Raw genomic sequence first — 20,228 nt, 5'->3', positions numbered from 1 at the left:
TGTAGGTATTTCAATAATGTATGTTTGTGAAAGGAACTTCTAAAACCTTTAACATGCTGATTCATTATACACACTTAAACTTATATTAAATGGTTTCAAGGTTTCAAGGTTTCAAGGTTTTATTTGTCATATGCACAGCAGATACAGCGTATATGTTGGCAATGAAAATCTTATGTCGCGTGCTCCTCCAACAACTCAACATGCATGGTGCAAAAGATAAATAAAGTAGTGCAAAAAGAGAGAAGAATATTTACAATAACAACAATACAGATTTGAGGATGTGAAATATATACATATGTGGAATACATTGAAAGTATTTAAATACTTTACACTGTTGAATGAGGAGGTATGGACAGATGCATATATTATGTATAGCAGATGTATATGGCAGATATGTACAATATATAGATATGTGTACTATAAACAGATATGTATGGCAGATGTGTATAATATATATGTATGTGTGTACTATAAACAGATGTGAGTAGACATTCACACAGCTCAGGAGTTCAGTAGTCTTATAGCCTGTGGTATAAAACTGTCTCTGAGTCTGGTGGTCTTGGTCCGGAAAAATGTCTTAAAGATGTCAATTGGCCATTTCATGAACAGTTACACATTTCAACTTTATTGATAAACTTCATAAAAACAGAAAGATGAAACTAGTCGATTATAAAAAATGCAATAAGAAATTAATTGACCGCCCCGTACAATGACAAGAGGAGGTATGAATTACATACATGTTTGACACATTATCCACATGAACAGCACACACGATTGTGAAACTTAATGTTGAGGCTCAGTTTTTACAGTTCCAGCCTTTTACCACAAGCTGATGAATAGAAGATTTCCTGAACAAGGAATGACAAAATACAAAAAGAAAATATAAATAGTCACAGCTGCTCACTCAGTACCAGTTGACAGAGGTATTTCAGAATTGGGAGAGGCTTCCTGTTGTTGTTAGGCTCAGTCTTTAGATTCAAGAACAACGAGCATCGATGTCTCAGCTCTGATTTAGTTTAGTAGAAGCAAAGTCCACACTAAGTTTGCGCATCACTTCGGCATGGCTTTGTCCTTTCATGTCCTGTCGCACAGTCCCGTAGTTCTCTTTGACGAAGTTGGCAAAAGGTGTGGGAGCACGCTGCTTGGCCGGCATCAGTAAGACGAGCTGTCCTGAACAGAGCGCACACGCAAACTTCTGCGTGTCCAGCGACTTGGAGTGACGTCCGATCCTGTGAAGAATCATGGTCAAATGAAATAAGAACAGATGAAATGCAAGGTGAAAAAAACAAAACGTGATGAGGTTAATGATTTCAATCAATCCGAAAACAGTTTTCACGTACAAGTTCTGGCAGCGGGTGCACTGGTACTGGAACTTGTACTTGATGTCATAACTGTGGCAGCGAGTGACCATGGGCAGCTCAGGATGTGCCAATGTGGACTTGCGAGCATACAGCTTCCAGAAGTTTCCATGCCCGTCCCTCACACCATTAATCAGCCAGGTTGCAGCGTGACACATCTCATGGATCAGCGTGTCCCTCAGACGATCTAGACGGGCGGAACAATAAGTATGTGGTGGGGAGACTTAATCTAATATTAACAGACATGACAATGTCACTGTGCATTGAAGATAATATCACATATTTACAATTAGAGAAAGTTACAGTTGATTGCTTTTAACGGTCTCACTAAAGCATTACCTGCAGAGTCACAGACTTTATCGGACAGTTCAATGCGGGCGTAGCGGTTCCCTCCACCTCGCTCCTGCCCCGTGATACAGTAACCGGCAGTTTTACGCAACTTCTTATTCCAAGTCACTGACATATTTCCGGGGAGCTAGAAGTCAAGTCAGACAGGTAAAAACAATATAAAAGCACATGTTATTGAAGCCACCTAAACAATGTTAAATATAATGCAGCAACAATGACTTTCCTTATTTTTACTAAAAGTGTGAAAAAAAACTGTTCTTAAATCACCTTAGAGTCAAACACACTGGAATTGTACAGCAGGTAGAGTCTACTGGTGAGTTCTTCCTTGTTCTGCTTAAAATTGCGGCCATAGCTGGAACCAGTGTTCGATAAGGACTGCAAGAAGCACCCTGGGGTCCTGCACAGTGCTACCCTAGAAGAGGAAAGGACAGGGTTAACTCATGAAAAATAACCTGCTTACGAAAGACAGATTAAGGGAGTGGCAATTAAGATAAAAACTGGTCAACAGACGTACCTGCTGATGGGGCCGTGCCTGGGCTCAGTCTGACTGACAGTGGGCTTCAAGATGGTGGATTTTCCTGGAGTCTTTATCTGCAGAGGTGTTTCCCTTAATGGTTTGGAGACTTGTGTTGAGAGTCCCCTTGAAGGAGGAGCTGGCACAGGAGGTTCTTTGTTGTATTCTACATTTAAGAACAAAACCATCAATATCAGCCTCAAAACTACAATCAAAAGAAAAGCAAGAGACTGTTGAGATGAGACAATCTAAATTACACCTGTACCATTAGTGCTTCTTGGAGAGAAGGAAGTGCCAGGGAACTTGTTTTTCTTTTTCAGTCTATCCAGTAGGGATATGAACTCTTCCTCGGAACTGGCCGAATCATCCAGCTTTGAAGGGGCTGAGAGAGTGCGTTTTGGAGAGGCCAGTGATGTTTGAGTTTTGTGGGGAAGGAGAAAAAAGGGAGAATGGATGGGAGGGTTGGATAGGAATGGCGAACTGTCGTTTTCATCCCACCGCAGAGCTTTTTTCTGGTCAGCCTTTGGTGTGGGCTTAGGTTTTGAGTGGCGAGTCCTCCAAGTGCTCTTGACCACAATGTTTTCTTCATCATCATCATCATCACTGTCACTCACAAAGACGGGAGAGGCACACAGAGACAGCGGCCTCCTTGGTGAATGAAGGACTGCTGGAGTATAGCTCTTTGGCACTGCAAAACAGTGGACGAAAATCATCACATTTTGTAGTGCTTTCCTTTACAATATAAGACAGTCAGTTGTGAAAAGTTCATTCAAAGTTACCTTTACCAGATGATTTTGTCGGAATAAAGTCATCATCTGATGAGAGGTCTTCCACTATGAACTTTGTGAGGCTTAAAAAAGACAAAAGGTAAAATATATTTTTCTAAACAAATTTGAAATACACAGACAAAGCATCAAAGAAGGAAAACATGATTAAGTGCAACTGCATTTAACACTCACCTGTCTTCACTCCCACTCTGTGAAAGGTTTTTAGGGTTGGCTTTTGGGGTTTTCACTCGCTGCAGAACTTTATTATCCAAAATGTGGATAAATGAAAGGAAAATGAAATAGACAATACTAATGTAACATATAAATAAGATATAACACTGATGTAAGAATGCTTTTCATTTATCGTCAAGGGTTACAGAAGCAGACAACTATAGCAAGCAGAGAAGACTACTTACATGTTTCAAAACCGCCGTCATCGTCTGAGCTCACCGTGAGAACATTTGAACTAAACACAACAAAAATAGTTTGGAACCTTGCACGACCAGTATGAAAACTTTGATGAGACATGTGAGACTGAAACAAGAAACGACACAGCGCTGTTGCTTCATGAAATTGTGTCAGTGCAGCTATTTCCATACTTTCTTTCTTTGCAGCACTGCATGCTTTTAGTGAGGACGGTTTTGCTTTTGGCGTAGCTCTTCCCACAAGGACTAAGGCAAAAAAAAAGGTCAAATAAACGTATTAGTGTATTTGCAAACAGAATCATACAAATTATCAATATGCAAATGTCACCAGTTAAACCCACTCACATTGTTCGAAGTCGTCATCACTTGACTCAGTCATATATTTGTTTCTGTAATCGTTGCCCTTACAAAACTGGTTCTCCTTCTCTGGATCATCTTCACTGTCACTGAGGGCAAGCTGGACTGGAGAGGCTGTTTGAGCCAGAGATCCAAAACTGCTTAAGGCAGGATGACGAGTTTTGCCAATTGAGCTAATCAGCTAGAAATATCAAAGACAGGCGGATTGGCATTATAACAATACAAATGCACAACATTTTAACAGGGCTGAAAAAAACTTTTATTTTCAGTACTGATGATTATTAGATTAATTTAATTAGCTGGAAACAACTAATATACGGCATGACTTTTAGTTTTACTTAAACAACTCATCAAAATGCAACTGCTCCACATTCACAGCTTTTTTTGTGAGCTGATCTGACATTTAGTTGAATGTATTTGTATTTACATTTTAAGATAAAGAAAGACAAACCTTTTTTTCTGCTGTGTCCAGTCCTCCATCATCCCATCCCATCTTTTTCGCGACTCTCTCAAATAATGTGCGGGTCTCATTATTCATAGTTTCCTCTGCTGTGAAAACGGTACACAAACCAACACCACATTTATCATTTAAAGTCCAGCCCTACGTAAAACCTCTATGCTCCCATTAAAACCACATATTTAGGCTATATGAGATGTTTAATACGTGATTTTCATTGAACCAGCTACTTGTTTTAAATGCAAGACATATCTATTAACAAGACATTTCAGACATGCATTACTGTAGCTAGAAACACTAGCGTTACCGTTAGCAACGTGCTAGCTATCATTCTGTTTGGACTCGAGATACTGAAAGTGGTGTAATGTTTCCGTATTTCGCCTGAGTTAGCTTGAATCTCCGGTAGAAAATGTATGATATTGGTAAAAGAAAATAGAGTCCAATAAAATATGATTACCAAATTCGCCGCCGCTGGTGTTGTAAGTAAAAGAGGCAGAGGTGGCAGACGGAGCTAAGCGAAGGAAAATTCAAATTGTGTGCTATACAAGACCGGAGGTAGTCAGCACACATTCAACCAATCGGAGCGGGCTTCATATGACACGTGACATTCTGTACACGCCCACCATCAATCGCTTTAATTATTTTCATTAGACCATAATGAGAAGATGCCAGAAAGAAACAAGTGTATTTCAATTACGAGATACTTGCACCAGATACGGTCATGGTTTATACACTTTCAGTATTTCACTTTAACTCTAAAGGTATATTTTGATACAAAAAAAAACTTACAAACTTCCTAAAATATTTAGTGTAAATGTATAAACTCAATAAGCTATTAGGTGCTTCAACGTGTAATGAAGTTTAAACAACCAAAGGAGCTCTGAATTTTAAACCGTAGCACAATTTGAACACAGCTTTGCTAGATTTGGATAGGTAAAATATATTAAATAATGCTCCATCTGTAGCCTTTTTTCTGTTTCGCCAACATTTAAAAAAACAAACAGTAATGGCAGTTGAAGTTCCTTGTTTAGGAACAGGTTAAGGCAGAGCATATTAGACAAAATGTTCTTGAAATATAGCAGCGAAAAGGGCAAAATGTTAATGAGTTTGTCATTTCAGAATGCTGCCACATGTGACAGTTACCATCCAGCCGTCTGTTCAAGAAAAGGGTTGTTTACACAGAAAATAAGTGAGTACATCAGACAGTACAGTTTCGCCATCTCTTTATTTTTCATATTATATTTAGAACCTTGCGGCATCATTGACAGCATACAGTAACGGACAATACAAAAACAAAAACCGCTTAGAAAATACTTACCTATGCCGTTCCTGGTTTGAGTTAAAAAAAAATATCAATTTTGAACAACTCTGACATCTAAACTGACATTTAGGTTTCTTTCCAATGAGTTGAAACTCCTTTGACCATCTTTGTTCAATCATCTTAAACATATTGTGACATCAAACAGAACAGCCAATGAACATATTCCTTGATTGACAAAATGAATAAAAGTTGGCCTTTTGTGTGGGGATAAAGTCATTGTTTGGACCATATTCCTCAAAACTAGCACATCTATTCAATGCAGTAATTTAATGACAACTTTAGACGAACTAAAGAGCAGTTGCAATCCAAGTTTTATAATTGCATGTTAAAGCTGATGAAACTTAAGTCAGAGTTACAATTTCCATGGGGCAACATTATTCTTTTAAAAAACACACAACACTCTTAATCCATTTATAAATAGATCAACAAGTAATGACGGCTGGGCATTCTCTCCACAAGCTGCAGTTAGTCCTGTACTCACACCGACAGGAGAAAACAAATCCACTGATCCAAGGACTGAAGGGGTAGCAGGGCATTCACAATCCTCTCATGCTCATCAAATATACTGTGTTTTAGGACAGGAGTCTCAGAAGAGGTGCCTAAAAATCTCAGGCTGCATCTGGCTCAGGAAATGCAGATGTGTGATGAAACAACGGATGTGATGGGAAAAGAAATGTGTACATCTGTGGGCTCCTTTACAAAGAAGAGTCCCGTTAAAAGTGAATGACAGCAATCATTGAAGGAGTGGGCAGGAGTGGAGACTGACCATTCCAAACAAGGGTGCAGACAATGGTTAAAAAAAAAAACATGGAGGGCTGGACATGGTAAGGGTACAAGGAAAAAGAATTCAGCATGCTCCCAGTTTAGGCATTATCACTGGTCTCTACTGAATGGATTTTGACCAGGGGTTCTGGCTTTTTGCCATTGCTATAGTGCTCCCACATCTGCAGATAAAGCTTCTCCAGGTCCATTGTGTACTGCTTGGTGTTGAAAAGAGGGCTGCAGATTCGCTGCTTCCAAACACGTGCTCTGACCATCTTCAGGCTGAAAGAGGAAAATACTTGTCAGATTTCATATTATTAAAAACAATGTTTGTGACAAAGAACAGATTGAATTGCTACTTACTATTCCATGTCAGAGCCCAGTTTCACCGCTATGTCCTCATACTCCTGGCGACTATGGGCTATAAGCTCAGGGCAGCCCAGGCAACTGAGTTGTGAGGCAGCCACACGGGAGGCAAGGGTCTCGCCTTCACAAAAAAGGTTTACAATTAAAATTCAGCCTGCACTTCAAAAGTGTTTTTCAACTAGCAGTTATTTGACTATAACAAATAAGACATTTCCCAGATTCATCTGCAAGTCGTTTCTATAAAAAGCTATAAAGTGTCAGAAAATGGCGTAAAAAGGTTGATTAATGTTTCCTAGCCAAAGATGATTTACACTTTTTTCCAAAGTTCCAAGGAAATTCAGTGTAATATAGTGGAGTTTTGAAACTAGGAAATCTTCACATTTCATAGGCAGTAATCAAGAGTATTCTGACTTCTTTCTTAAAAAATTACTCCAAATTAGTATGAAAATACATGGCCATCAATTTAATAGCCGACATATCAAATAATCTTTGCAGCTCAAGTATGTAAATATGCAAACAAATGATATACATGAAATCAATAAACAGCCAATGGTTGCAGTCGTTTTAAGGCAATGGTGCCCTATATTCCTCACCTGGCATGGTGACCATGGGTGTTCCAGCCCAGAGAACATCCATGCCTGTGGTGTGCCCGTTGCACAGAGGAGTGTCCAGGCACACATCAGCCAGCTGGCCCCTTCTCACATGTTCCTCTTTGGGGGCCACAGGAGAGAAGATGATGCGGGAGGCAGGCAGACCCATGTTCTGGGCGTACTGCTGGATGTTGGGCTCGCCGACAGCAGGGAAGCGAAGAAGCCACAGCACACTGTTGCTCACACGCTTCAAGATCTGCAGGAGTGAAACGTTTTAAAAGCAGACCTTAAACACTGTAAGATCTATAAAGGAACACCTTAAAGCAGTTGCTATAACCAAGTCTATCCAACTTACGTTAGCCCACATCTGGAGAGTAGGGGGATCAATCTTGTAGAGCTGGTTGAAGTTGCAGTAGACGATGGAGTCCTCTGGGAGACCATACTGTGAGCGGGTTGTCACAACGATTGTGCGCGGCACCTCCTCCCCAGTGGCAGCTTTGTTGTTGATCTAAAAAAGGGGAACAAAACAGTATTGTAGAGCATTGAGAGGCTTAAACGCTTTTATCGCGAACATGTGTCAAGTGGGACCGTTTTTCAGCCACTTGGTAATAGACCTACTGATGACAATATGCTGTTTGGAAAGCAAATACAGTATCATTCATTTCACAGCCAATTCATAATGCCACCATTTCCCTCACCCAGGTCTGTGCTTCCACCTTACTCTCATGAAAACATCATACCTGCAAGCAAACTGTCTCAGAGACTACAACTTCAGCTGTTGAAAAGATCTGGAAAGCAGCAGGCTGAATTAAGAGGCTGCTCTTGCTTAGGTTTTTATTAAATCAACAACAATGGTGTACCCCTCAAGATTTGCATTAACCCATAAGCGTGTTGACATACCTGTGTGGTGGCAAGGCCGTTGCTGACAGTGAATCCATTGATTGTGACCTGGATTTGGCCTTGGTTGATCATGTTGATGATTGCTTCAGCTGCTGTGTTCATGGGGATGACAGGCATGGACAGTTGTCCATTTGTCTCTCCAGAAGCTTCCTGGTTGTTGTCACACTTCATCTGGTGACAGAACAGTTTCAACTGAAATGCTTGGTGTCAAATCATTAAATAATGACATTTCTCACCACATGGTTTATGTTAGCATTTTTTGGGGGAGAAATCCAAATCTTGGTTCTTGAGTAAATTCTCACCTTTATCACCTTCACATCTGGCAGGCTGTCCAAGTAGGCCTTCAGATCAATACCATTAAGAACAATGCGGTTGTCAAAGATGTGTCCGTTAGATTTAAAATCAATCACAGCCTTTTTCTGTGGGTAGAAAAAGAAAATAGATGTTAAAATCACCTGGATTAATTTTGATAGTGTTTCCTGACACACTGCATAAATGTGAGGATGGACAAACCTTGAGGTGAGGGAACATGTTGGCGTGGTCCCCGATGAAGAAGGTATGTGGCATGTAGGCCAGTTTCTCAGAATACTGCTCAGCCACCTCCAAGGGGGACGTCTCCTTGTCAGAGATGATGTAGTCCATGAAGGGTGCTCCACTGGTTCCCGGATAACCCAGCCACATAGTCTGATGAGATCAGAATAAAATGACTATGAAGATGGAGTTTTTTTAACTTCAAATACAACTCCACGCCATCAGGTCCCATAATATGCTCACCTGAACAGGGGCAGGGCGGAGGGCAAACAGCTCATTTCGGGCTCCTTTGGTGTACCCGTTCATGTTGACCAGAATGTGGACTCCATCCTGGTGAATTCGATCAGCTGCCTTTCCATTGCAAGGGATCTGCAGGAAGAAGGTACCAGTTTCAGGGAAATTGGTTTCGACTTTGTCATCACATGAGAATATTTCTTGAGTGCAAAAATTAATAAATACACAATCACATTGTTAATGTTAAAAGATACTATATACAAAAAGAGATGAGGAGGCATCTAGAGGTTATATAGTTACCTGTGAGAGGTCTGTGAAATGATGAGCCTCTGCTACCACTTTCACACGGAAGTTGGTGCTATCATCAGGGCTGAGCCCATAGCAGAACACCTTGAGGAGGAATAAAAAAAGATAGACTGTTAATATCAACTTAAAAAAACAGTCAACCCTGGTATCATTAAATCATCGTCAAATCCATATATTGTAGAGGTAAGGGGAATCAAATATATCGATAGAGCACAGTGTAGCCCACTCTTATTCTATAAATCATAGATATTGCTGATTAGATCAGAGAGATTGGCAGGAAGTTGGTCATTCAAAGAAAACAAAAAGAAATCACAACATCATCTTATTAGAGTTAAAATAAATTGTTGATAAATGGCTAATTTGTGGTTGTAGAATGAGGTAAATCACAATATACATTATTGCAATACTCACCATATCTCACTGTTAAAAAAAATATATATATATATATATCTATAAAAGAGGACTCGCTATACGATATATATATATATCGTATAGCGAGTCCTCTTTTGATTTTTGACACATTACATTGTAATTTCTTGATATAAAACAAACAAGGTTCCCCTACCTCAAATTTCTCAGGGTTGTGCATGCCAGGGATGGACTGCATCAGATGGGAAGTGGGGTGGTTGCCAAAGTCAGAGCTGACGTAGCCCACTCGCAGACGCCCGCCGCTGGCCTTCAGATCCTTCGGATGCTCGAAAGAGGGTTTGTGCAGAGCGTTGATCTGTGGAATTAGCAATAGTGTAAAAATACACCCCCAGCAGGATAGCCAATTCTAGTTTGACTGAGCTGCACACAATGTAGCAGTGGTGGACTTATGCTGACCCACAGACTCATCTAAAGACCCGGCTTAAATAATCCAAGCCCTGCAAGCAACCCATTCTCTAACAGCTTCCACGTCTTTTTCTACAAAGTTTAAAATATCCAGTAACTTTCCCATCCATCCCTTACCTTCCCCATATCCCTGCAGACAGCCACTGCCATCACCAGCCACCTTCCATCCCCCCCCCCCCAAAAAGAATTAAAGTTTACTTGCTTTGATCAGTGCGTGTACCTTGTCCAGGCAAAGGTTTCCGTGGCGTTCAGCGATGGCCTTGCGGAAGCCGTGAGACAGTGGATACAGCATGCTGTGGTGCGGGTGCACTGACGGCAGACGGTTCTTATCCAACTGGTCAGCCACGATGCTAACGAGCTTCTTCATACGCTCATCGTAGTCTGTCCAGTCACATACAATCTGGGAGAGTGACAGGGGTCAGAGAAGTTAGAAAATGAGCTTCTGTTTCCACATTGGCTTAAAAGAAGAAATAATGCAGGTAAATATTTGACAAAGCCGTTGGCATATACCAACCTGCAGGCAATGTGCCAAGTTGCAGTATGCATCAGGGAAGTCGGGCTTCAGTTTCAGTGCTGTGCGGTAAGATGCAATGGCCTCTGGGATGTTTCCAGAATCCTATAAATTAGGAGAAAGAAATACATACAAGATCAAAATGCATGAAGTTGCAAAACCAAAATTAGCAATATATCCTACTACACACCAACAGACAGTAATTGTGATGTCTCCTTTCCCTAACCAGAGACTCATCTTCATCAACTCAAACAGGATCTAATAAATGAAGTACTATAGATAAAATATAAAACGTAACAAGCATGCAACCATTATTTTGTATACTGTTTTAGACTAATTTCCACTGTTGGTACAGAAAAGTACAAATAAAATATTTGCATTTTTGAGATAAAATGATTGAATTACATTGCTGATAGATCTGTTGGGTTAACGTAGAGCTGGGTAAAGCCCTAAAGCGATGTGACAACTCTTAGCAATCAATCATCATAACTGCAAACAGTAAGGGAGTTGAGGTCATTCCTACCTTGTGAATAGAGGCCAAGTTGCTGTGAGCATCAGCAAAGGCTGGGTTGATCTGGATGGCACGGGTGTAGCATTGCAGCGCTCCCTGTACATCCTGCATCTCCTTCAGTGTGTTGCCCATGTTTGAGTAGGCATCAGCAAATGTGGGGCTGATCCTAAAACCAATCAAAATAATTGTATTTAACACTTGGTATAACAACTACATCCTATCTAATGTGGATTTATGACCATTTACTTTTAAAATGACAGATTTACAAACCTGATAGCCTCCTTGTAGTGCATGAGGGCCTCCTGGAGTTTCCCTTGCTGCTGCAGGACACTGGCAAGGTTAGAGTGAGCTGCTGCAAATTCTGGGAAGACCTGATGAAAAAACAAAAAGGGTTACCAAAAAGCAACAGCAACCATGATGTTTTTGTTGAACAGACCTTTAAACAACAGAGGAGTTAACTCTTAGCTTACCTCTAGTGCTTTTCTATAGAGCTGAACTGCATCCTCAATGTTGCCCTGCTCACGCTTAATATTAGCCAAGTTGTTAAGAGAGTCTGCATGGGTCGGACACAAACGCAAGGCTGTGTTGTAGCACTCTTCTGCTTCAGACACCTGGAAAACACATTGACAATGTAAAAGAGAAATTAATTTACCTTTCACTCAATTACAACTTTTCAAAACTTTGATATTTGTGTTGTGCTGACAGTGGAAACAAAGCGCTGTCTTACATTGCCTTTCTCCTTCAGGGCATTTGCCAAATTGCAGTAGGCATCGGGGAAGTGGGGCTGAAGTTCAATAGCACGACGGTAGGTGTCAATAGCCAGGTCAATGAGGCCTTGCTCGTAGTAGACACAGGCCAGGTTACCATGCACTACCGCATGGTTGGGGCTAAGACTCAGGGCTCTCAGGTAGCCAGCGACAGCTCTGCATAATATGCAGATACAAGTTAGGCTTGAGATCACTTTTGCTGAAATTGTGTTCACACATAAACACATTTGTAAGCATTGGAGCACATTGTTATTGTTAAATGTATTGTTGTATAAAAGCACCGTTTCAGCAGTTGAGTTACAGCCCTGACATGATGGCAGCTCTGCCTCAAGAAAAGTATTATAAACACAGCTATAGGATCAACGAAGAAAGAGGTAATGGAATTGATCATTATTGGCTCAAGTTCCAAACATGGTGTGATAGGGTGGTGCTTTTAAAAAACACAAAATATCAGTCGTTTAACTATTTTAAGGCTCACCTGTCAAAGATGCGGGCTTCCTTCAAAACATTTCCTAAATTGATGTATGCATCAAGGAAATTTGGGTCGAGAGTCACTGCCTGAAATAAAAACCAATCTTTGAAACATGGGAAAACACAGAAATACACAAAGGCAGAATATAGGGTTGAATAAAGATACAAAATGTTACGATATTGACCTTTTCAAAATGATGTATGGCCAGCCATATCTCTCCTTGGGCATTGAACACGCAGCCCAGGTTGCTCCAAGCCACTGCAAAGTTGGGCTGAGTCTCAATGGCTTTCAGGTAACATGCCTTCATTGGAATAATGAAAACCATAGGACAGGAGGAGAAGAGGTAGAACGGGAGAGGTATAGTGTGTAGAAGGGAGGACAAGGGATTGTAAAATAAAAACAAATAGAAGATTGAGAATAAAAGTAAGAAAAAACAAAAAGGGCAGAGAAAGCAAAATTAGTGACCATTCTCCATCATGGCAAAAAGTGAGTCTACAGCATGGGCTCGCTTGCGCTGAACTCTGCCGCGCTAAGCTGCATTGCTTTTTCCTACGCTGCGCGGATCCAACCAACACCCACACGTATGCCCGCATACTTCAGTTATGGCCACATTCTCAGCAAGTGTAGTGGCCCCCACATCATTCTGCCGTCCCCTTAATACAATCAAGGCTGATTATAACCCATAGTAATAAATATCAATGTGGGCATATCTCACAACCTGGGATGCTGGACAGTTCGTGCAAGTGATGGTTCCTGTAATGCGAGCGCAACAAACGCGAACGCGTGGTGTGTGTGTCTATTGCCACCGCCACCACAATGCACCATAAAGCCATTTGCGTGACCTTGCTCGTGGCAAAGGTCATTTCGCTGCGCTAGCTGATGACCAGCTACAGACCAACAACCCCTTGCAGAACACCTGACCAGACTGGCACACACTCAGCACCCACAGAGCATCTCAGAATTTCAGGGGGGGAGATTGAGGGGTCAACCAGTGGCTGAACTGTAAGCTGGGGAGCAATTTGAAGTCCTTTGAGATTGAATTAGTAAAAAAGATACTTTTTTAAAAGCCAATAACGTCTGAGATTTAGGGGCATTTGGGAGCGAGGCTGGTTTGGAGTGGGGAGAGGTCCGCAACCAACAGGCCAAAGGGAGTAAGGGGTTTTGGATCGTGGGCTTGCGCTTTCCGCCTTTTTGGTAGCTTGGAGGATATCGCTGCGCGGCCCCTGCGCTACTGCAGACTCACAGCGCATTATCTGCGTCATCATCAGAACGCTGCAACTCCAAATAAAGAAGGAAAAAACAAAACAAAATAGGAAAAATAAACAACATGTAAGAGTTAGAGGGTTCTTACTTGTTTTTCACGATTATTGCTTCCAGAGCCTAGTTTCTTTTTAAGTAATACAGAGCTGGGTAATTAGTATAGCATATTGTAAGAAATGCTTACTGTAATTTGTTTTGCTACGTTTTTCTTTTGCTCTTCAAAGGAAGCCACAAGACAGAGGAGCATGAAGTGAGGTGGTTTTTTCGTTTGTTGTCAGTTACAAACCCGTTACCATATTTTTGGACTTTGTCAGAGTGGTGGCCGCAGCTGGCTGGAAGAAGAGGAGGACTGAGGCTGCCCTAGTGTTCCTTTCCGCCAGGCACCTACGCAGGAATAGTGTCACCCACCTGAAACCTTCTAAATAACAATATCAGTTGTGGAAAAACCAAAAGAGACAAAATCAGAAAACAAGATCGTTAGTAAAAGTATTTAAACAATACATTTTTTTTTATATGGAAATAAAATAGGTTCTTCGAAATCACAACAAACATAAAACAGACTATACTTTGTTTTCATTCATGCAATGACTGTTTCATTTCAAAGAAAACAAAAAAATGCTTGGGGGTAACGGGGAGGGAAGAAAGGCTTTTATATGTCCAGTTTATCAGTATAATTTAGGTCAGGTCAGATTTCCAGCTGTCCAACAATTTGGGTTCACCTTAAAACTACAGGAGGGCAGTTACTGGCTTGATCTTGCCCAAATGAACTGATCCCATTTCTTTGGGAATAATATAACATATTGAAGCAAAAGGGAAGAAGTATTAATCATTTTCTCTCATTCTTTTTGCATTTTCATGAAATATTTGCAAATCTTTGATTTCTTTCTCCTGGCCTGCTTTCTTGAATCCTGGCCAATGGGGTAGGGAGAAAAGTCTGTGGTGTAATTATTGGAATCTAGAAGCCTCCAAAGCTCTGAAATAAAGAAGTCATCGCTGTTGCTGCGCGTTCCTGTCTTTCTAAACCAGCATCTGACGCAGGTGGTGGAGTGCAGATTTTGAGCTGCCTGCCTGACAACACTTAAACCATTTTAAGGCACTTGAGATTTGAGCCCCGCACAATTTACCACACTATTCAACAGCAGTGGATATCAGAGAGATAGCCAGCTGAATTTGTTGCCATTATTACCATAGTCAAAAGAAGAATTAATGCATGTGTGCTTGAGCACTGACTGGGCATGGCTAAATGGTCAGGAAGGCAGCTCTCAGCGCGCACACTCCACCAATCCTTAGCAAGCGCGCGGGAGGGTGGAGCGACAGAGCAGGGGAGCTTGTAACTCCCTTATGCTCCTCCCCACTCCTTTACCCCCCTCTAGCACGAAATAAGATGGCCTGTAACCACTGAGACAACTCCATATTTCCAGATCCAACCCACCCGACGGAGCCCTATTAAAAAAAACAGCAGTCTGACGACAGAGGGGAAGTGTTACACTGGGGGAAAAAACCCACACCGGCAGTAACTGAACTGACAGCAAACTGAACTTAAAAGTTTGGCATTGGAGTTTAGTGGTTAGGTTGGAACCATCTTATCTTTTGCACTGCATTGATAAACTAGCTTCTCATCAGTTCATATATTCTTCAAAGACCGAGCCAGCATTTTCCCTCCAAAATCTATATGAAAATGCATGGGCTTAAAAAATGACAAAATAGATCGCATGATTCATACTTTAGAAATTCCAGCCTTTCTTCCTGAAAGGGGAGGGGCTGACCTCTGGTAAAAGGTCGGGGTAAAGTATAAGACATTGGGACTGAAAGTGATATAGGGTAGGGACAAAAGGGATATTATAATATAATTCTTAAAAGTAAATGAAGCTGTCTAAAAAGTAATCAACAGAAAATGTGTAAAGACTAGAGAAAAAAGGTTGCCTCTTACAGGTCTTTCCTATCAGTCCTCTACCTTTAGAGGTTTTTAGTAAGTTAGGGCTGAGAAGCATACTGCAAAAGCTACCATGTCCTTCACTGGCCAGGGGGGTGAAGAGGAAGGACTGGATTTGGCTTTTAAAAAAGTCAACAGGAATAATATCCATGGCCATATTAAGAGGACATAAAAAACTAAAACGTAAAAAAAATTCAAAAGAAAATACAAACAACACTTATGTACAAATGCCAACGCGCTGTAACATACCTTAGCCTCTTCCAAACGCCCAAGGGCTTTGAGCAAGTTGCCCAAGTCACTGCGCACGCAATAAAGATCCTAAAAAAATACAATAAAAAAACATTAAAATCTTCTGCTACATAAAATGGTAGATCCATTTTATTTATTTAATCTTTTCTTTCCTTAAGTGGTTTATCTTTTCACTTTGCTGCAGTATAATACAGATGTGCTCCAGGACTTTGTGTCTATTGTGAATTTACATTAGTGACCACACCAAACAGTGTTTAGCAGTGACAGGTGTGGTCACAGGGGAAACAGACTCCTTTTCAGCAGAGTGTTAGGTTATTCTCTAATGATTGCATTGAGTGGCCTGTCACTTACAGGGTTGTACTGTAGAGCGGACACATAAGCCTGCACTGCTCCCTCCATGTCCCCTGCGGCCACCAGAGCTGCTGCCAAGTTGATGTATCCATCAATAAAGTCTGGTTTCAGTCTCAGAGCATGGCGATAGTGCTCTATGGCCTCCTGCAGCTGACCACGCTCCTTGTACACGTTCCCCAGGTTGGAGTAAGCCTCTGCCAACATTGGATTCTGTTTGATGGCCAAGGTGCTGAAATGAGCGGACCTGTAGGGAAAAAAGTGATGAAGAACGGTCACATTCCTGAGGGCAGTGGCTGGCAGTGTTGGCCCAATGCCGTGTGTAGAGGCAGCAGCGAGGTGGAAGGAGGTGAAAGGAGAAACTTATTTTCCAGCAAATGGGAAAATAATTTAACAGCACATGAAGATTAATATCTCTAAAATATTGAAAACATTAGTACATGACACAATATAACACATTTAATCAATTCCCATTCATAGAGAATTCTTTATTTGTGTGTCAATTAGGCTTGGTTATTATCCTGCTGGCAGTATACTCCAAATAAAGATGAAAAGGGTTGCATATTGCACAGATTTTACTAACTACTGTTGCATATATATTTTATTGAACAATAAAAGATCACTCAAACGGTTGTTCTTTGGTGACATATTCAATTCAGATTTGAATGCACAGTTGCTTCCAATCAATTTTTGTGCGTTTCTGACTGTAGTATGCCCACAACATTGAAATCATTTTGGAGTATACTGCTGGCATTGTGCAAATTGAAATACTAGAAAAGTGTTAACAAGATTCAGAACCTGTAAATCTCAAGACCAGAAACTTTCACCATGGCACCTGCAAAGTAAGGGTATGGCTACCACCGAAACAGTGTTAGATTCAGGAGGGGACAAAGTGAGCTTTATACAGAGCGATAGGATTCCCAGAAGGCCGCTCAGTTGTAGCATTTGACTCGCTAGGAAAGCTGTGTGCACTGAAAGTGAGAGAGGGGCCATTATTCTCTGCCACCTTCCCGCCACATGGTTTGTGTGCGTTAAGTCAGCCCCCCCACGCCTCACCTGTCGAGTCTTCGGCATTGGAAGTGGATGGAGGACAGGAGCAGCAGAACGCCTGTGTTATCAGGCTCCTGTCTCCAGAGCTGCATGCAGTGGCGCTCGGCTGCCTCAAAGTCCCCTGACTGATACTCCCGGTGCGCCAGCTCAGCCAACCCTTGGAAGGAAAGAATACGTTTTGTCGGTTCTGGAGCACCAACACATCCCAAGGAGGGGGGAAAACAACATGTTAGACATGATGGAGGAAATTAAATCAGACAAATGAAAACTAAAACTAAAGAATTTGAAGCTTATGCTGTCAAAGAAAAAAAATATGGCTATTCATTAAGGGGGAGAAAAGGGAGTACTGAGATCAAGTTTTATAATCATGACATGTTATAGGGAACTTTACATTAAAGTTTCAATTTTGGGGTCATTATTAGCATTAAAAAAAGAACAATTTTTTAATAAAGCTACTTAAAATATAACTGTTTTATTAAATATATATATATATGAAAATATGTAAGGTTTCCCTAGACTGCCAATATGAATGCGTGACATTCTAAGAAAACATAAATTCATTCCTTCACACACTTTACCGTTACTGTTTTAATGTGACAAACATTTGAGTTTGTGAATAGTTTCAAACAAGTTCACTTATTTATCTAACCGATATGTTTTATTGATCAGAAAGAAAGGGCTTCCAACCATTAAAAAAAATAAAACGTATATTTCTACAACCATGAAAATGAATGAGGTGAAAAAATAAAAAGAAACAGGGAGGGGAATGATACACTGGCATAAATTAAGAAGCTCTTTTAAAAATGTGGATTTAATATTTCATAAAATCAGTTGAAACAGGATTGTACAGCTGTCAAGTGACGTTTCAATATCATACAGCCCTAACATAGCAGAAATCTGGGGTTATAAATATTGATGATTTTTGTATTATGTATGTATTCATCTTTTTCTTTAACATGTATATGGTTCGCATTTTTAGATGTTTTACTTTTTCTCTTTTTTCACAGATTCTATCAAAAAGCAGTGTGCCATAACAGGTGAAACCGCCAACTTCACACAGACCTACAGTGCCATTCGAGGTCAATTTCTGCAGGGTGTGGCTTAAACCACATCCTGTATGTTTATCAGTGAACAGACGGGTGGAGGAGTCTAATGGATCGAAGATAGGCCAACTGGTGTACAGTGGATACGCACGCCTGCAAACTGAGGCTATAATGGCCGACCACACGCATAAAAGATCGCAGTAACGTTAGATCAGGTTCATCCGTCTATTACGTCATAATACTTGTATGCAAGAAGGACGGATAGTTTCTTTTACATAATGCAGCCATTCATAATGCAAAAATCAAGTCAGCGTGTTGTGGTTAAGAATCACAATCAATACAAGACACATTCGTAACCTTTAGGATCATTAGAAGGCGAAAGGAAGCATTAACCTTGGGCATTTGCGCCAAGCAGTGATTTCTGCACTGCCAGTAAAACAGCAGGAAGCTGCACGATCCTCATTGTTTCAGTGGCCATGCCGCTAGTGTAGATATAACAGTTATAAGAACCAACCGTGTTGACGTTTTAAACCAGGGACGCCATTTTCACCCAGTCACTCAGTATGAAACAAAATACGAGGGCATCTTGCTGTCATTGGGGGTAGCAAAAACGCTAAGCTAACTTAGCCACACAGCAAATCCGTTATGATAAACCTTTTAAGACAACCTTATTGTTACGTCCTTGTGAATATGTAACAACAATGAAACAACGTTGATACATATGATAGTAGTTGTAAAATCGATACTTGTAACACAAATGAAAGATTTCTTCTGTACAACCTGATGCTAGTTAGCTTTCGTTGTGCTAACTTATCTTAACAAGTATCCCGACCATAAAGCAGTTATTTGTCAGGAAAGGTATGAACTGGGTCTTGTTTTCAATTCGCAGCATGTCCACTAATGTGACACAGCCTATGCATTGGTGAAAGCCATTTACATTGCTATATTATTTGTTTTCAATGTTAGCTGCATACGAGCCGCTCAATCGGTGGTAGCTAACGTTGTAACACCAAATATCGTTGTAAAAGCTTGCTAACGTGAGCTAAATCAAAAACAACCAACCTGTGCTGTCGGCCACGTTTCCCACTGAGGTCGCCATCTCCTCGGTCTTCGTGTCCTGCACGGTGGTCGTCAACGTGGCTCCTGGTAGATTACAGTTTAAAATAAAATGTGTGCGATGAGCAGTCGTCTTTTGTCGGCTTCGACAAGCTAACACGTTGCCAGGCAAGCTAAGAAGCTAACTTAACCTATGATATTCCTTACAAGCGCTGAATCAAGATCTTGCGTGTCCCAAACTAGGTGAGAACAAATAATCTCGCTACGATCGCTAATTTATATATTTTCAACGGGCATTAAAATAATGTTGCTTTATGGTTCATGAAGGCATCTCTTCACAACAAAGCTGCTATGGAACATAAAATGGCGATATGGGTGGAACTCGTTTTTGAGATAAAATAGATCCAAACATCGCCATTACTAGCAAATTGACATCTAAATTGCTCTAAACCTCGTATGAATAAAATAATAATTTATAGGATGTTGGCTTAAAGTATGGGTTCCAAACCTTGTGTTATACGTTTGATGGCTGAAAAAAACCCGATTACGCATCCTATAGCGCGGAAGAATACATTGGTGCAGTGAGAGACAGAGTGTAAGCGATATGTGGTGTTCCAGAAAAAGGCATCATCATCATCATCATCATCATCATCCGCACTTTAAAGACTCATGGGTTGATTTGTTTTCGATGATTACGACATGGCATAGCATCTAAATATGGCTGACGTGCCAAAGCCTGCAGTCTATAGGTTAACAGACCTGAGGAATTAAACAGGATAATCATAACTAAGTAATTATGTGGTCAAAATACTATAAAAAATCAGTCTTGTAGCCTAATATAGAACTGCATTTATATTGCAAAAAGCGAGTTTCCTATAAAAAACACACAACTGCACGCATTAAAGTAATGGAATTTAAATTGACAACATATTACCCTATGATTTAACCTTGCATTTTC

The 20,228-nt window shown here is 40.8% G+C and overlaps 2 protein-coding genes across 10 annotated transcripts; both read right to left on the bottom strand.

Moving 5' to 3' along the window:
* Window positions 1-594: 594 nt before the first annotated feature.
* On the bottom strand, window positions 595-4,848 carry gcna (germ cell nuclear acidic peptidase). 4 transcript variants are annotated; one of them, XM_063875914.1, is made up of 13 exons: window positions 4,684-4,848; window positions 4,221-4,318; window positions 3,758-3,950; window positions 3,588-3,658; window positions 3,404-3,455; window positions 3,180-3,246; window positions 3,000-3,070; window positions 2,486-2,908; window positions 2,221-2,386; window positions 1,974-2,118; window positions 1,698-1,833; window positions 1,341-1,545; window positions 595-1,229 (listed from the first exon to the last, which is right to left on the bottom strand). In XM_063875914.1, the coding sequence occupies exons 2-13, from the start codon at window positions 4,305-4,307 to the stop codon at window positions 1,001-1,003; spliced, it is 1,845 nt and encodes a 614-aa protein (XP_063731984.1). In that variant the 5' UTR covers window positions 4,308-4,318; window positions 4,684-4,848; the 3' UTR covers window positions 595-1,000. The 4 variants fall into 4 exon arrangements, with proteins under 4 accessions (XP_063731984.1, XP_063731985.1, XP_063731986.1 ...); XM_063875915.1 differs by having other exon boundaries at window positions 4,221-4,315; window positions 4,684-4,770; XM_063875916.1 differs by lacking the exon at window positions 4,684-4,848 and adding an exon at window positions 4,534-4,662.
* A 586-nt stretch (window positions 4,849-5,434) lies between these two features.
* ogt.1 (O-linked N-acetylglucosamine (GlcNAc) transferase, tandem duplicate 1) lies at window positions 5,435-19,639 on the bottom strand. 6 transcript variants are annotated; one of them, XM_063876197.1, is made up of 22 exons: window positions 19,277-19,639; window positions 17,178-17,358; window positions 16,125-16,368; window positions 15,774-15,842; window positions 12,516-12,632; window positions 12,338-12,417; window positions 11,820-12,015; window positions 11,563-11,703; window positions 11,363-11,463; window positions 11,105-11,258; window positions 10,585-10,686; window positions 10,273-10,470; window positions 9,802-9,960; window positions 9,231-9,320; window positions 8,940-9,065; window positions 8,679-8,849; window positions 8,468-8,584; window positions 8,166-8,336; window positions 7,621-7,773; window positions 7,269-7,521; window positions 6,673-6,796; window positions 5,435-6,591 (listed from the first exon to the last, which is right to left on the bottom strand). In XM_063876197.1, the coding sequence occupies exons 1-22, from the start codon at window positions 19,311-19,313 to the stop codon at window positions 6,411-6,413; spliced, it is 3,165 nt and encodes a 1,054-aa protein (XP_063732267.1). In that variant the 5' UTR covers window positions 19,314-19,639; the 3' UTR covers window positions 5,435-6,410. The 6 variants fall into 6 exon arrangements, with proteins under 6 accessions (XP_063732267.1, XP_063732268.1, XP_063732269.1 ...); XM_063876198.1 differs by having other exon boundaries at window positions 10,291-10,470; XM_063876199.1 differs by having other exon boundaries at window positions 17,178-17,328.
* Window positions 19,640-20,228: the final 589 nt, after the last annotated feature.

The sequence above is a fragment of the Eleginops maclovinus genome, chromosome 23 (genome assembly GCF_036324505.1).
Source record: "Eleginops maclovinus isolate JMC-PN-2008 ecotype Puerto Natales chromosome 23, JC_Emac_rtc_rv5, whole genome shotgun sequence".
NCBI classification, from domain to species: Eukaryota; Metazoa; Chordata; class Actinopteri; order Perciformes; family Eleginopidae; genus Eleginops; species Eleginops maclovinus.
Note: the sequence above shows the minus strand (reverse complement) of the source record. Positions and strands in the feature narration are given on the sequence as shown.